Source organism: Lupinus angustifolius, chromosome LG17 (genome assembly GCF_001865875.1).
Source record: "Lupinus angustifolius cultivar Tanjil chromosome LG17, LupAngTanjil_v1.0, whole genome shotgun sequence".
Classification (NCBI taxonomy): domain Eukaryota; kingdom Viridiplantae; phylum Streptophyta; class Magnoliopsida; order Fabales; family Fabaceae; genus Lupinus; species Lupinus angustifolius.
The window spans coordinates 5,409,020-5,422,222 of record NC_032025.1 but is presented as its reverse complement, the minus strand read 5'-3'; the positions used below and the strand labels follow the sequence as shown (position 1 = coordinate 5,422,222).

The following is a 13,203-nucleotide window of genomic DNA, read 5'->3' as shown; positions in this document are numbered from 1 at the left end:
ATATTGTACAGTGAAGATGATACATTTGACCCGTTTCAATAGGAGATTAGGGGAACGTGTGGAAGTATGGTGCAGAAGCAGACTGCAAGATTTTTCAGGACCAATTTCCAACTTTGTTTCTTCTGACTTACAATTATAGTCAAATGTTATTAAACTCAAACCCAATATTAAAATAGATGATATGTTGTATTATATTCAAGAGTAAATTAGATTGACGTCCCCTGAGTTTTTTAGTGAAATTACATAAACTATCCCCACTTTTTACGCCTACGCAAACCCCCTAATTTTTATACTTTCATTACACTGATAAAAATGTGATAAACGCAATTAAGTTAAACAAAACATGATATATTGTGAAGACAAATCCAAATAATATATGAGTCAATATTTCTTTATTATTTTTGGTTCGTTACACTATATTATAAGAGCAATTTAAACAATATTTCTTTAGAATTGTTAATGCATTTTGTAACAAAAAATAACAAAGATACATTAATTTGTATATTATTTAGACTTGTCTACAAAATATATCATGTTTTGTTTAACTTAATTGCATTTATCACATTTTTTGTTTAAAAGATTACACTTATTTCTTATACGGGATGGTCAGTGTAATGAAAGTATAAAAATTAGGGAATGTCTATGTAGATATAGAAAAGTGAGGGGTGGTTTGTGTAATTTTACTAAAACTCAGGAGTGTCAATGTAATTTACTCTATATTTAATTGATTGTTCAATAAATATTATATATAATTAGTAATTATGAATAATATTATATTGGAATGTCATTTTTCTACTCTTAATTTTTTTCCTTTTTTAATTGTTTGATTCACCCCTTTAACTAGGTTAACACAATAAAAAAACCACAACCAGTTATAAATCTAGTCTAATTGAGCTGATTGGACCTTCCCATACCCGTATCATTCACTTTTTAGCATTTTATCTCGCATCGTTTCATACACTCGTGTAAAGTTCTCAGTATCTTTATCAATGTCCGTAGATTACATATGGTCCATTCAATATGTGTTTATAGGACTAAAGGTTATGTTGAATGGTACAAATGCATTCATGTTAGTGCCATTTTCTTCCATTATATAATAGTTTGTAATATATACTGAAGTAAATATTTATATACAATCAGTAAAACTACTACTCATTTTTATTATATTTTTTAAGAGAAATTAATAATAATTAAATATGAATGATATAAATAATAGATAATTCAATAATAGTATATAAAATATAAGATCTCCAAATGTAGATGCTCAGATCATATATTATTGCTATGTTGGATATGAATCAGATTTAGATATTTTATTACTAATGATTTTCCCTTTCCCACTTGAGTTTTTCTTAAATAGGTTTTTTATACATACCATTGTTTTGACATGCACGTGTGTCTTCTTTAATTTAGTAAATTAATAATTACATATTAACACTAACATAATTAAAATTTATAGATATGTAGACATATAGACTAAGATTTCAAATTTGTAAATGGTTTTTCACTAAAGTTGTAAATGTCATACTATTTCCTAAAACTTATATATTCTAAAACCTTATTTGACTTGTGAATTACAGTTTGAAGAACTAGATCAACTGATGTTTATAACTTCAAACAACCAACAATGTATTGGTCTAGTAATGTAATACCCGCCAAATCTCAAGATAATCAAAAGGTTAAAGATTCAATTCTTATGAACGATATTGGTTAGAAAGAGCAATCACATACCCCAAAATCAATTATTTCCTTTCTGATGTGAGCAGAAACAGAAGGGGAAAATTCATACCTTTCTGTCAGTTATCAGAGACGCGGTAGGCAGTAAGCTTCCAAAGAAGGACTTGAACAAGCCAACAGAATAAACAAGCACACTGCCAGCGAATCATAATGTTAACTCATTTCATCTCAAAATCCGTTGTTTTCTCAAAGCCTTTTCAGTATACAATTAAACAAATGCAAACGACATTTGTCTCCAAAACAGAGGTTGAGCTCTTTGTGACATGTGAAAAACAAGCTTGAAATGAGCTAAAGCTTCATTTCAAAACATCAATGTCCACAACCTAATCTAATGAAAGGTGGGGGTATGAGGGATAGGATCGTGCAAAACGGGGAAGAAAAACTTCATATATTTGACTCCTTATATAGTTTAATAGCTGTCTGTACAGATTTTAATATCTAATGATGGAAGTTGTCGTTACATAATGAAGTTGGTCAATGATTGCTTCTCTAACCTTTCATTATCAGATTTAAGTGAAAGTTCAATCTCAGTGACCTTCTAATTACTGCATCAGAATTGGACTTTTCTTTACGTTTACCTTTCCCACACCACAAGGTATTACATATAATAGTTACAGTATTGACTACTCAATCCGAAACCCCCCCTCGAGATGGGACCTTTCGCACTAGTTTGGCAGCAGCCTCAGCCATTATTCATTTATAATGGCTTCTCTAGTTCTCTTACTTTATAAACCTGCCTTGAACAAGGATGCTGTTTTGTTCATGGTTTTTCATTTTTGAACAACTCTAGGAAACTGGGCACCAATCACACAAATTTAAGACTGAGATGAACAATAACCAAGCCTTAATCCCACTAGGTGGGGTCGGCTAAGTTTGAGAATTGAGATGAAAGGATAAAATCCTTATTTGAGGAAAATGTGTTGTCCTCTTTGAGACTTCAACTACCATGAAAAAAACAGTAGTTTTTCTTCATATGGTCAGCTCCAGTGGCTAAAGTGCATAGAAACATAAAGGAAAGACTGAAAAACCTGTTCCTTCTAATAGAGAAATCAAGTAGGCTCTTGAGCCTTCTCTTCATTGTTTTGAACAATATCTTCCATCCTAGGAAAAGGAAATTTTTATTTCAATGAGAATTAAATAATTTAACTACTCATCACCAAGCCTAGAAATGAAGAAAGGGCCAATGTCTTCGGTTCAGTCATTATCAGGTACCATTTCATAAGGCATCCACACAAGAATGTAGGAATGACCAATAAGTAAACAAGAAATTCATGTCTGTCTCTGATGGATCATGTTTCTTCTTTCTATACCAAATAAGGCTATAAATTTAAACAGCAATTTCTAAAAGAAGTTATCACATGTACCAATACAAAGGTATTTTTTTACCTGTTGTCCACAATCTTTGTATCCTTTGCACTTGCTTCTTTATGTTGTAAAATTGATGAGAATAACATAGTGTCCTGAAATAAAAAAAGCAGTGTACTAATATTAACTACATGGAGAAGTCCAATTTATGAAGCAGTGGAAGACTTTTTGAGCTATTCATTTTAGTACACACACCAAGTCTCTATAACTTCTAGGACACAGTTGAAAAAACTTGAATGGGAAAAATGTTCTTCCAGCAACTTAAAAATATTATTCCTAATTGTCATCATATACTTTTAAGAATTACAATTAGGAATTTGAAAATATGAACAAGTAACCAACAGATAAATTAGATTGATGTCAAGCATCATGTGGGGAAAAATAAATTTCTTTTACCTATATGATTAACTCTATTTACCTCTTTATTCATATTTTTTTGGTATGTATTCTCTCACTCTTTTTAGGTAAAGAACTAATCTTTTCCGAGTTCGTGGTTGCCATTCCCAACAAACGTCCCTCCCTACCAGAAATAGAACCCTTGACTTTTTTGTCACCCTGAGGATCTAGCAGGGCCTTATATCACTAGACCAACAACTTGTTGATTCTCTTCATTCATATTTGTGACAGTGGCCTGAATCATCTGCAAAATAAATCTTAAGACCTATATCCTAAAAGCTTTCTCTGTCCTGAAAGGATCCAAATTAAATGAAGAAACCGATAAAATGGACATAGAGATTGGAATTTGAGACGAAGATAGTTACCCTGAGATCTCGAACTTCGGTAATGAGGGATTGGAGTTGGAGCTTCAACTTCGATGACTTGAGCAATTCCATCCCAGTTTTTTATCTTCGCGTTTCAAATGCTCTAACCTTTTATAGTGTCGTTTCTCGAATTAACGACACCGTTTTTGGGGCGGGTGACACGGGTTCGTAAATGGTGCTGAACTTCGGGTCCGATATGAAAGCAATGCCTTGAAGCCCGTTTACCCATATGTTTGGGTTTAGATGTAGGCTCAAACACTACCCAATTATGGTATTCCAATCCTCAAATCTAAGGAGTTCTTTTATATTCCTCCTAAGAAATAATTTTGCAAATCATCCCAAAATGAAAAGTCTAATGAGTTTTGCATTGAAAAGTTTTTTATTTAGTAGTTTGATGGTTTAAAGAAGAACACAATATTGTGTCAAACAAGTGTCTCAAGATAGTTTCAAAGGTATGAAGTCATATGTATTAGTAAAGAACTTGATATGACTGGCTTAGCATCCAAAATCATATTAAAGATTCAAACCTATCAAATTTGTTCTATGAATATGATAAGACATCACGATCTTAAACTTAGCTGTATATTATTAATTTTCAATTTATTAAAAATAATCGAGGGCGGGTTTGAATTTAGGAATCATTACAATAATTTTTTTGTGCAATCTAAAGTAGAATGACAAAAGTTGTAACAAAAATAAAACATAAAATAAATTGTTATAGTAGATTAGTTGTAACATAATTAATTATCATACAATTTAGTTATCATATATGAGTTAGAGTTATATTCTTTCTTGATTAGTGAAGCAATAATGTAAAAGTTCATAGGAGACCAGTTTGAAAACAAGTACACTAATAAGAGACAAAGACAGAGTTATTATCATAAATCATTGTAGCTCAAGCTACAATATCACAGACGAAGACCCTTTTTAACTATTGACTTATCCTAGTTGCTCCTAAGTTAGTTTGTAGGACAGATGCCAACTAATTCATTGAAGTTTGAAGATGAAAAATGGCTGGCAAAGTGGCAGTTCAACAGTTATCTTTAATGCTAAATATCATTGACAATAAAATCACTTCTGCCTAACTTAGAAAGGACACAATAAAATTGATTCCAAATCCTCTCTTCAGTTGATAAGTTGATAGAGATTGTGATATGTGTCATTCAAAAAAAATTAACAGAGTAATTTTTAAATAAAAAAATTATAAATTATGAAATTCATTTTTAACTCACATTCTACTAGATTAGGATTATTTGGTGATGGAGATGTAGTGCACATCTGATGTCCCACATTTAGTGTCACTCCATGTGTTATAAACTTGTGATTGATTGGAAAAAAATATTTAAGTTAAAATTTAATTTTTAAGTAATTTTCTCACAAATTATAAGATCAAGACACATTAAGTGAAATTCATTTTTAACTCACATTCTACTAGATTAGGATTATTTGGTGATGGAGATGTAGTGCACATTTGATGTCTCACATTTAGTGTCACTCCATGTGTTATGAACTTGTGATTGATTGAAAAAAAAATATTTAAGTTAAAATTTAATTTTTAAGTAATTTTCTCACAAATCATAAGGTCAAGACACATGAAGTGACACTAAGTGTCGGAGAACAAATGTGTATTCTATATGATATAGGCTCACAAAATTTTCATCCATGTTCTATCCCTTTCTTTACTTGTACCAAGTATAGTGTATGGAATGATTTAATTTATTAATGGTTAATTGTTAGGTTAGTTATGACTATTAATGGTTTAGATCTATTATTAATTCAAACTATCTCACTCTAAACTTTTACTTTAACAAGTTCTTCTTTATCCAAGAATTGTAACTTCTATGAAAAACAACAGGATCAACGCCAATCTATTTTTTTAAGGTTATTGTCAAATAGCAATTTTTTTCCAATACAATAGAGATCATTGCAATGAGTTTTGTTTCTAATAGTCACACCCGTGTAATCAATCAAAAGAGAAAGAGAAAACAATACCAAAACATTTACAGAAGTTGGTTCGTTATTTTGCTTTTGCTTGATCATTTTGGAGAAATAAGCTCAACTTCTCACTATAGGTAATGGTACCTAGCTATGAATTGTCTGATCTATACTTTAAATATTTGATACATCTCAATTATTGAACTTGTTAGAATCTTTTTATTGGAGTAAATGCTAAAGGCAGCACCATCCACACCAAGCTGATGAAGGGTTGGGAACCGTGGTTTGATGTCAAAGGATACAAATTATTTGAACCAAAAATCCAAAATGAACATTTAGAATCACAAAGCCAATTTCTATTAAATGAAGAAAAAATGTATTTTTTTTAAAGAATTTCTCCTTGGAGATCTTCATCTATGCACTATAGCATTCTTTCATGTGCAAAATAAAAGAAATATGTGGGTGAGTTTAATACTACATTGACTTAAAAGTAAGTATATGAGCCTATCCACTTATATGCTCTTTAATTCATTTCTTCATTTAGACTTTGAATACCCAACAATTTCTCGTACTGTCATGCCATTTAGGTAAATTAGCACGTGGATTTTTTCATGGTGGTAATTCCCCACGATTTTCTCCATACAAGTTATGTATTTTGCACATGCTGTTATAGAAAAGCAAACAGAATAAGAGTGGAACGTGCTCAAGAGGCTAGCCAAGAGATGTTGCAACTGCAATAGCTATAACCATTGGAATTGAAAAAACGTGCTTTAGATTACAATTGCCATCACTTACATGTGCTGAAATTGGTTAAGTGCACGCATATTATTTGTGGACACTGTTGTTGTTATCTGAAGCAGGAAACAAGGTAACTTTCTAAGCATTGTCTATGCCTAACTGAATTTGTTATCAGCCATGGCAAAGGTGTTTGGCCAAGACCTGCGGATGAATCAGTTTCACTTTGATAAGTTGTACTTTTGATTACTAACTAAAGGTGCCAAATTCGGTCAAGACCAACATAGCTCATTTGTCCACATGAATTTTTTATTTAAAAAATCAAATCTTGCAAACTCTTCCTGTTTTGTTTGCAAGATGAAATTTAGAGTGAAATGGAAATTTTTTAAATCATCTCTCAAATTTTTCATTTTCTTTTAGAACTCAACTAAGGAAGGAGAAACAAATCTATAAAAGAATTATAAGAATTTACATTAGAAATATTAATAACATCTTTTTTATTGGTTCATATCTCAAATTCACTTAAAGTAAATCTTAAAAAGTGTTTGAAATATGGGTATCATTCCAACAAAATCTAAAAAAACAAGGGACTCAAGAGGATGGTTTTACAAATAACATCTCATGAATTTATTGGTTTCACCCATTTGCATTTCTTTTGTATAGTACCTTTTAGGATATATGTCTTTTGAATAAGGTATATATATTTATGTGAGTTTTAACTTTTAAGTAATTGTTTATAAAATAAAATTAAAATGTTGCTGTATTTATTTAAGTATCAAATCATATACAATATTAAAAAGAGTTTAAAATCTACGTTCTCATATTGTAAAGATTTTTAAGTTGTCAGCACATTATCTATCATTAATTTATATTACTTTTGTTTAAGAGTCAATGATGATTAACAAATCAAAGGTGAATGATTTGTTGATAATTATAAAAAAATACTTACTATTAGTGTATATATATTAAATCCTATTAAAAATAGTTTTTCTTTATATTATTAATAATTAATTATATCTCTTTCCCTTCTGAAATTGAACTATTAGTGCCAAATTAAGAACAAATATCAACGGAATTGGTTCAAATGGTACATATACTTGATTCATTTTTAGTGAGGTTTCGAGTTCAAGTCTTGTGAATAAAAAAATATTACTCCACATACCTGTGAATGTTCCTGACTCATATATAATTGTCTCCGGTGCGATGATATGAAAACAAAAAAAATTAAGAACTAATAGCCAAGACTCCCTTAAAAAGTGCCTAATCTTAAAACCCAACAAGTGCAAGGATCATTTATAACTTGTACGTTTTATGGCTTCGTTTCCTCTACCAGATTTAAGTGCAATCAAATCAATATAATGTTCTGATTTTGGAGGAGATATTAAGAATTGAATATATATTTGTTTAAGCCTTGTTAATACCATGATCACGTGGTCATGACTACTTGGACCACATCTTGTACAACATCCCTTAAAAAGGTCCTAAACTAAATCCAATTACCTAATCAATGTCCCTAGTTTCACCTTTTACCCAAAGTTAGGAATAACAATATAAAAGCATCAGAAGGAAATCATTTATTCAGTGTATTGATTGTTAAATAATGAAGTTTAAAATCATGCTATAATAATATGATGATAAGCTAATTATTTGTTTTTTGACAAAACTAAGTTTTTAATCATTTACATTAGTACTACCCCTTGCTTTCTAAATATATTTTCCTTTTAAAACTTATGCTATATAAGGTGTCACCTTTTTGTTTTTATTTACATTTGTTTCACTTTGATAGGGTGCTTAATAATTGTAAATTGTGAAAAGGGCCCTTCGATTATTATAGGAAAGGGGAACATCACACACATGAAAAATTAATTAGATGACCCCAAAATACAGAATTGATAAGATATTATTAATTATACCTAATAAAATCCTAAGCATTATTAATAAAAAACTTGTACTACTATAAATTGACCTTTCACTCATGCACACCATCATCATACATCCAAATCACGGATGAAGATTCTGGATCTCCATTAGTGTTTTAACGATGTCCCAAACCAATTAAAATGTGTTATTTTGTTGAGAAAAAATTATAAAAATATAAAATAATAATTTTATATTATTTATTGGGACAAAGAATTCATTTTTCCAAATCACTATAACGATTGATAATAAAAAAGTAAACAAAAATCACAACAATGATTATTATCTATTCCAATACCTTTTTAATCATATATTAAATGCTCATATTAATCATCCTACCCACAAGAAAATACATATATCATAAGGTAATACTTTATTTATTAATGATTAGTTTATAAGTTATATGTATCATTTTTTGTGTGAGTATGATGATTAGTAGAATAATATATCATCACTCTTTCATAAATCAAATGTTAATAAGAATAAGGATGGATATAATTCCTTCCAAGTGTTAGTTAGTTAATTTAATGAAGTAGAAATCTATGTAAAATCCTCAAGGTTTCTTATATTAGTCATAGAACAAAAGTTTCGGGCTACCATTCACTAAACAATATTAAGAGTATATAACAACTACATAAGCCTAGTACATACAGAAAAAAATAGGGATGTTTGTGGGATAATGGCATGCCAAATTTAGTTCCATCCAAACTTAACTTGGATCAAACTAAATTAAGTATTTTCCTAATATACCCTCTAAAAAAATTCTACTAAGTATTAAATACGTTCAAAACTTTCACTTTATCATAAATTTCAGAAAATTTATAAATATTGTTGAGTAAAAGAAGCAAACTTAAATTACCTTTTTAATTTATAAGCAAAATCCAAAATTCAGTTTCTCGATACTCATTACACATTTACTGACTATTATCTTCTTCTCCTCCCCAAACTCTCAAACATAATCTTAATTAATCAACTTAATGAATGATTTTGTTAATTAAATGCACAAAAGTGAGTGTGATCGTATGGAAGTTAGTTGGAGATTTGGTACTCCCAATGAAGCTGTCTTTTTCTCTAAAAAGAGTGAGAGAGAGTAATATATAATGTCATCACATATAAATAAAGAGTTAGGATCTCTCAGATTGAAATACTTAAAAGAAATAAAGGAAAATTTAATTTTGAATAATATATTTATTTCTTTAATTATAATAAAACTACATTACTGAGAAATATTAATGATCTTGTTCTAAATGAGTTACGATCTTTTTCATTAATAAAGATGGATAATGGAAAGGAAATACACTTAAAACAAGAAAAAAAAAATAATATAATTTAATACTTTTATCTTTAAGATTTAAGGAGACAATATTTTTACTCCGGTATATAATACAAAATAGTAAGAATAGACAAATATCATATAATAACACACAAAAATGAATATGTAATAATATTTTTATCCATTTATTTACCATAAAATTATATTTTTGCCACCATTAAGAATATGTGTAAAAATAATATCTTGGTTCTCCATTAATAGAAAAAATGATGCAAAATTAATTACTTCCCTCACCATTAATCAACCTACAAGGTGTTTTCCCGTTCCAAATATAAAACACTCTATGCTTCATTTCACACTCTCTCTCTTCAACTATTCACTTTACATCTAAGTAGTTGAATGATACTCTTCCATTCTTGTTAACCCTCCTCCACAAATTTTCATTCCATGGATCCACTCCCTATTATCAACGATAATACGACACCGTTTCACTTGTCCCAGATCTGGCACTTTCCAACCCCGTCTATAACTGAAGAGGAATTTGCTAAGGCTGCTTCCACCAGCAATGGCGGTGCTGCCAATGCCATGGTATTAATAAAAATGATATTTTTATTATAAGTTTATTGCAATTTGGTATTAAAATAAACAAAAATGGATCTGAATGCTACAAAAATGGTGAAGTTTGAGTTTTTTTGTTGTTGCTAGGGTGTGTTTGGGTTAACTGTTCGATTAAGTGTTTATGACATGAGAAGTTGTTAGCTTCCTAAGTTCTTTTTAGCTTACAGTTTATTTCATTAAGCAATAAGCTGGTCAGAAATCAGAATAGCTTATATATAGGAAGATCTTAAGAACCAATAATAATCGAACTTTAATCTCATTAGGTGGGGTCAGCTAAACTATTTTCATAACACTTGTTTAAGTGCTCATATGTGAGGAGGAGTTCTTTTTTTGGGTACTACTGTCTAAGGGTATCCATCACTCTATGGGTAAGGAACTAACGTCTTTCGGGATATGTGACTGCCCCTTCCAACAACTCTTGCTTCCACGAATCAAATCCTTAACATTTTGGTCATCTTCGAGATTTACTAGACCAAAGCTTTGTCAGTGGAGGAGTACAAATAAGCTAATTTATAAGCTTTTCTAGTTGTGAATACCGCCATTATTAGAATTTGTTTGAGAATATCGAGTTTTAGTGAATTGTTGTGAGATTGAAATTGTGTTGTGCACAGAGTGATGGCGGCAATGGAAAACGGGTGAAGACAATGGGGAACAATAGAAATGAGAGTGGTAAAGGTGAAACAGAAATCAGTTCAGGAAAGCATGCGGAACAACAACAAACTACTCCGCCGGAGCCTCCCCTTAAGCAAGATTACATCCATGTGAGAGCTAGAAGGGGTCAAGCTACTGATAGCCACAGTCTTGCAGAAAGAGTAATTCTTTTATTCACTTCTATTTGTGGGAGCCTCGTGCACTGTGCCGATTTTTTTACATCTATTTGTGTTAAGTGGATTGTTCTTTGTGTTTTATATACTTTTTGTTTGTAATTTTTCCTACTACCTCTTCTTGGTTCCTAATTCATTCCTAGTTTTCTGGGGTTTGAATAGTACCAGGGTTGATGTTGGTGGGTGGGTGCTCTCATTGATGGCCCATTTGTTCAGGGTTTTTATTAAGGAAAACACTTCTAAAATTTATGTGCTCATTTAGCTGAGAATTTACTCAAGACTTTTCTCTGAAGCAAAAGCTGAAACTCAGCTTTTTGGATAAGTTACAAAAAGATTTCTACCAAAATTGCTTTTGGAAAATCACTTTTTTTATTCAACTTATCACAACAATGTTTCTGCCAAAATTGCTTCTGTATAATAGCTTTCTTATTTAACTTATAACAAAATTGTTTTTGGAGAATCACTTTTTTTCTATCCTAAACAACTATGCCCTGAGTTTAGAGTCCTATTTTGCTTCTAGCACAGGGCAACCACTCCCTGCTCCTAATTTTTCATGTGCAAAAAAAAGAAGATACCTTATGTTTGTTTATCTATTTGTAAAGACCATTTTCTTATAGCTATGGGACATGTTATGCGGAAATTCCCTTAAATTGTTGGTTTAAGGAAAATGAATCTTTTAATAATACTAGTTTTGTTATGGAAATTTATATAGAAATATGGAATTGTTGGATCTTTTGTAATAGATTCATGACTTAGTTTTCTAACGGAATATTGGTGGACCCTATTGGTCAGGCTAGAAGGGAAAAGATTAGTGAAAGGATGAAAAATCTTCAAGATTTAGTCCCTGGATGTAATAAGGTATGTTTTCTCCCTGTCTGTGAAGTTTTGTTTCCGCTCTCAGCACATATGTATAACTATAAGACAGATAAACATAAATGGAAGAAAAAATTGATGCTTTTTGAATGAAAAGAAAAGAACAAGATATGATCATTTTGTGCCACTAAAAATCATTCCTCATGGTTGGTGTTATGTGCTGCATTTTCTACGAAATTATAATTTGAGGTACTTTCTTTGATTCAGGTTATTGGGAAAGCATTGGTCCTTGATGAGATAATTAATTATATCCAATCACTTCAGCGCCAAGTAGAGGTACTGATTCTTTTTCTGATGTTGGCATCTGTAGAAATTACATTCTTTGTTAGAGTTATTTATGCTTTGTAGTTGTTTGAGCCTTGTGATGTTATTTTGTGTTGCAGTTCTTGTCAATGAAGCTTGAAGCAGTAAATTCAAGAGTGACCCCTGGCATTGAAGTATTTCCTCCCAAAGATGTAAGTATTAAACAACATCCTTCAATTTTTATATCTAACCTGTATTTAATCTGAATAACTTGAAAGTTTTTTCCCATTGTTTTAAATTTTAACTGTTTTTTGACGAGTCTCGTGAATAAAAGTAAAACTACACTCGTTCTTATATTCTGTTGGAGTTGAAGCTTCGTTTTAGACACTATTTGTGTCAAAAACTCAACTTTTTTAAACATAAAAGAGATTTATTATCTAGAAGTTATCATATAAAGAAAGAGGTAAATGAATTAGGAAGTATGCTGAAACCTCCTCTAAAATTAAAATTTGGGGCCAAAATGATCCGACATGATTGTAGTTCAGTTTTTGTCCTTGTAGCATAATCTTAAGTGTTACTAAGACATCAACTTTTTCCAGTTTGATCAGCAAACATTTGATACAGCCGGCATGCCATTCGCTTCACAAGCTACAAGAGAGTATAGCCGGAGCTCATCACCGGAATGGTTACATATGCAGGTTGGTGGTTTTGAAAGAACAACATAGCATATGAATTCCCTTCGTCTGGTAATAAATACATATAGGGGCAGTAGTCTCTTCTTCAGAGCTCCCATATATCATATACTCAAGGTGTTAATTCCAATGGACACTGACTGCTTCACTTAGTATTTGTAATTCCACTTGTTAGCTTGTTGGAAAATGAATTCATTTACCCAATATGTAACTTAGTGGACTTTCTATGC

General features: G+C 30.8%; 1 protein-coding gene and 1 long non-coding RNA gene across 2 annotated transcripts; one reads left to right on the top strand and one right to left on the bottom strand.

Moving 5' to 3' along the window:
• LOC109331070 lies at nt 1,972–3,936 on the bottom strand. The gene is made up of 4 exons (XR_002105740.1): nt 3,864–3,936; nt 3,521–3,742; nt 3,124–3,197; nt 1,972–2,838 (listed from the first exon to the last, which is right to left on the bottom strand). It is a non-coding gene; the product is annotated as an uncharacterized LOC109331070 (long non-coding RNA).
• On the top strand, nt 10,064–13,203 carry LOC109332007 (transcription factor bHLH79-like). The gene is made up of 6 exons (XM_019566843.1): nt 10,064–10,311; nt 10,953–11,153; nt 11,958–12,023; nt 12,246–12,314; nt 12,422–12,493; nt 12,881–13,203. Exons 1-6 carry the CDS (start codon nt 10,171–10,173, stop codon nt 13,004–13,006), a joined length of 675 nt encoding a protein of 224 aa, XP_019422388.1. The 5' UTR covers nt 10,064–10,170; the 3' UTR covers nt 13,007–13,203.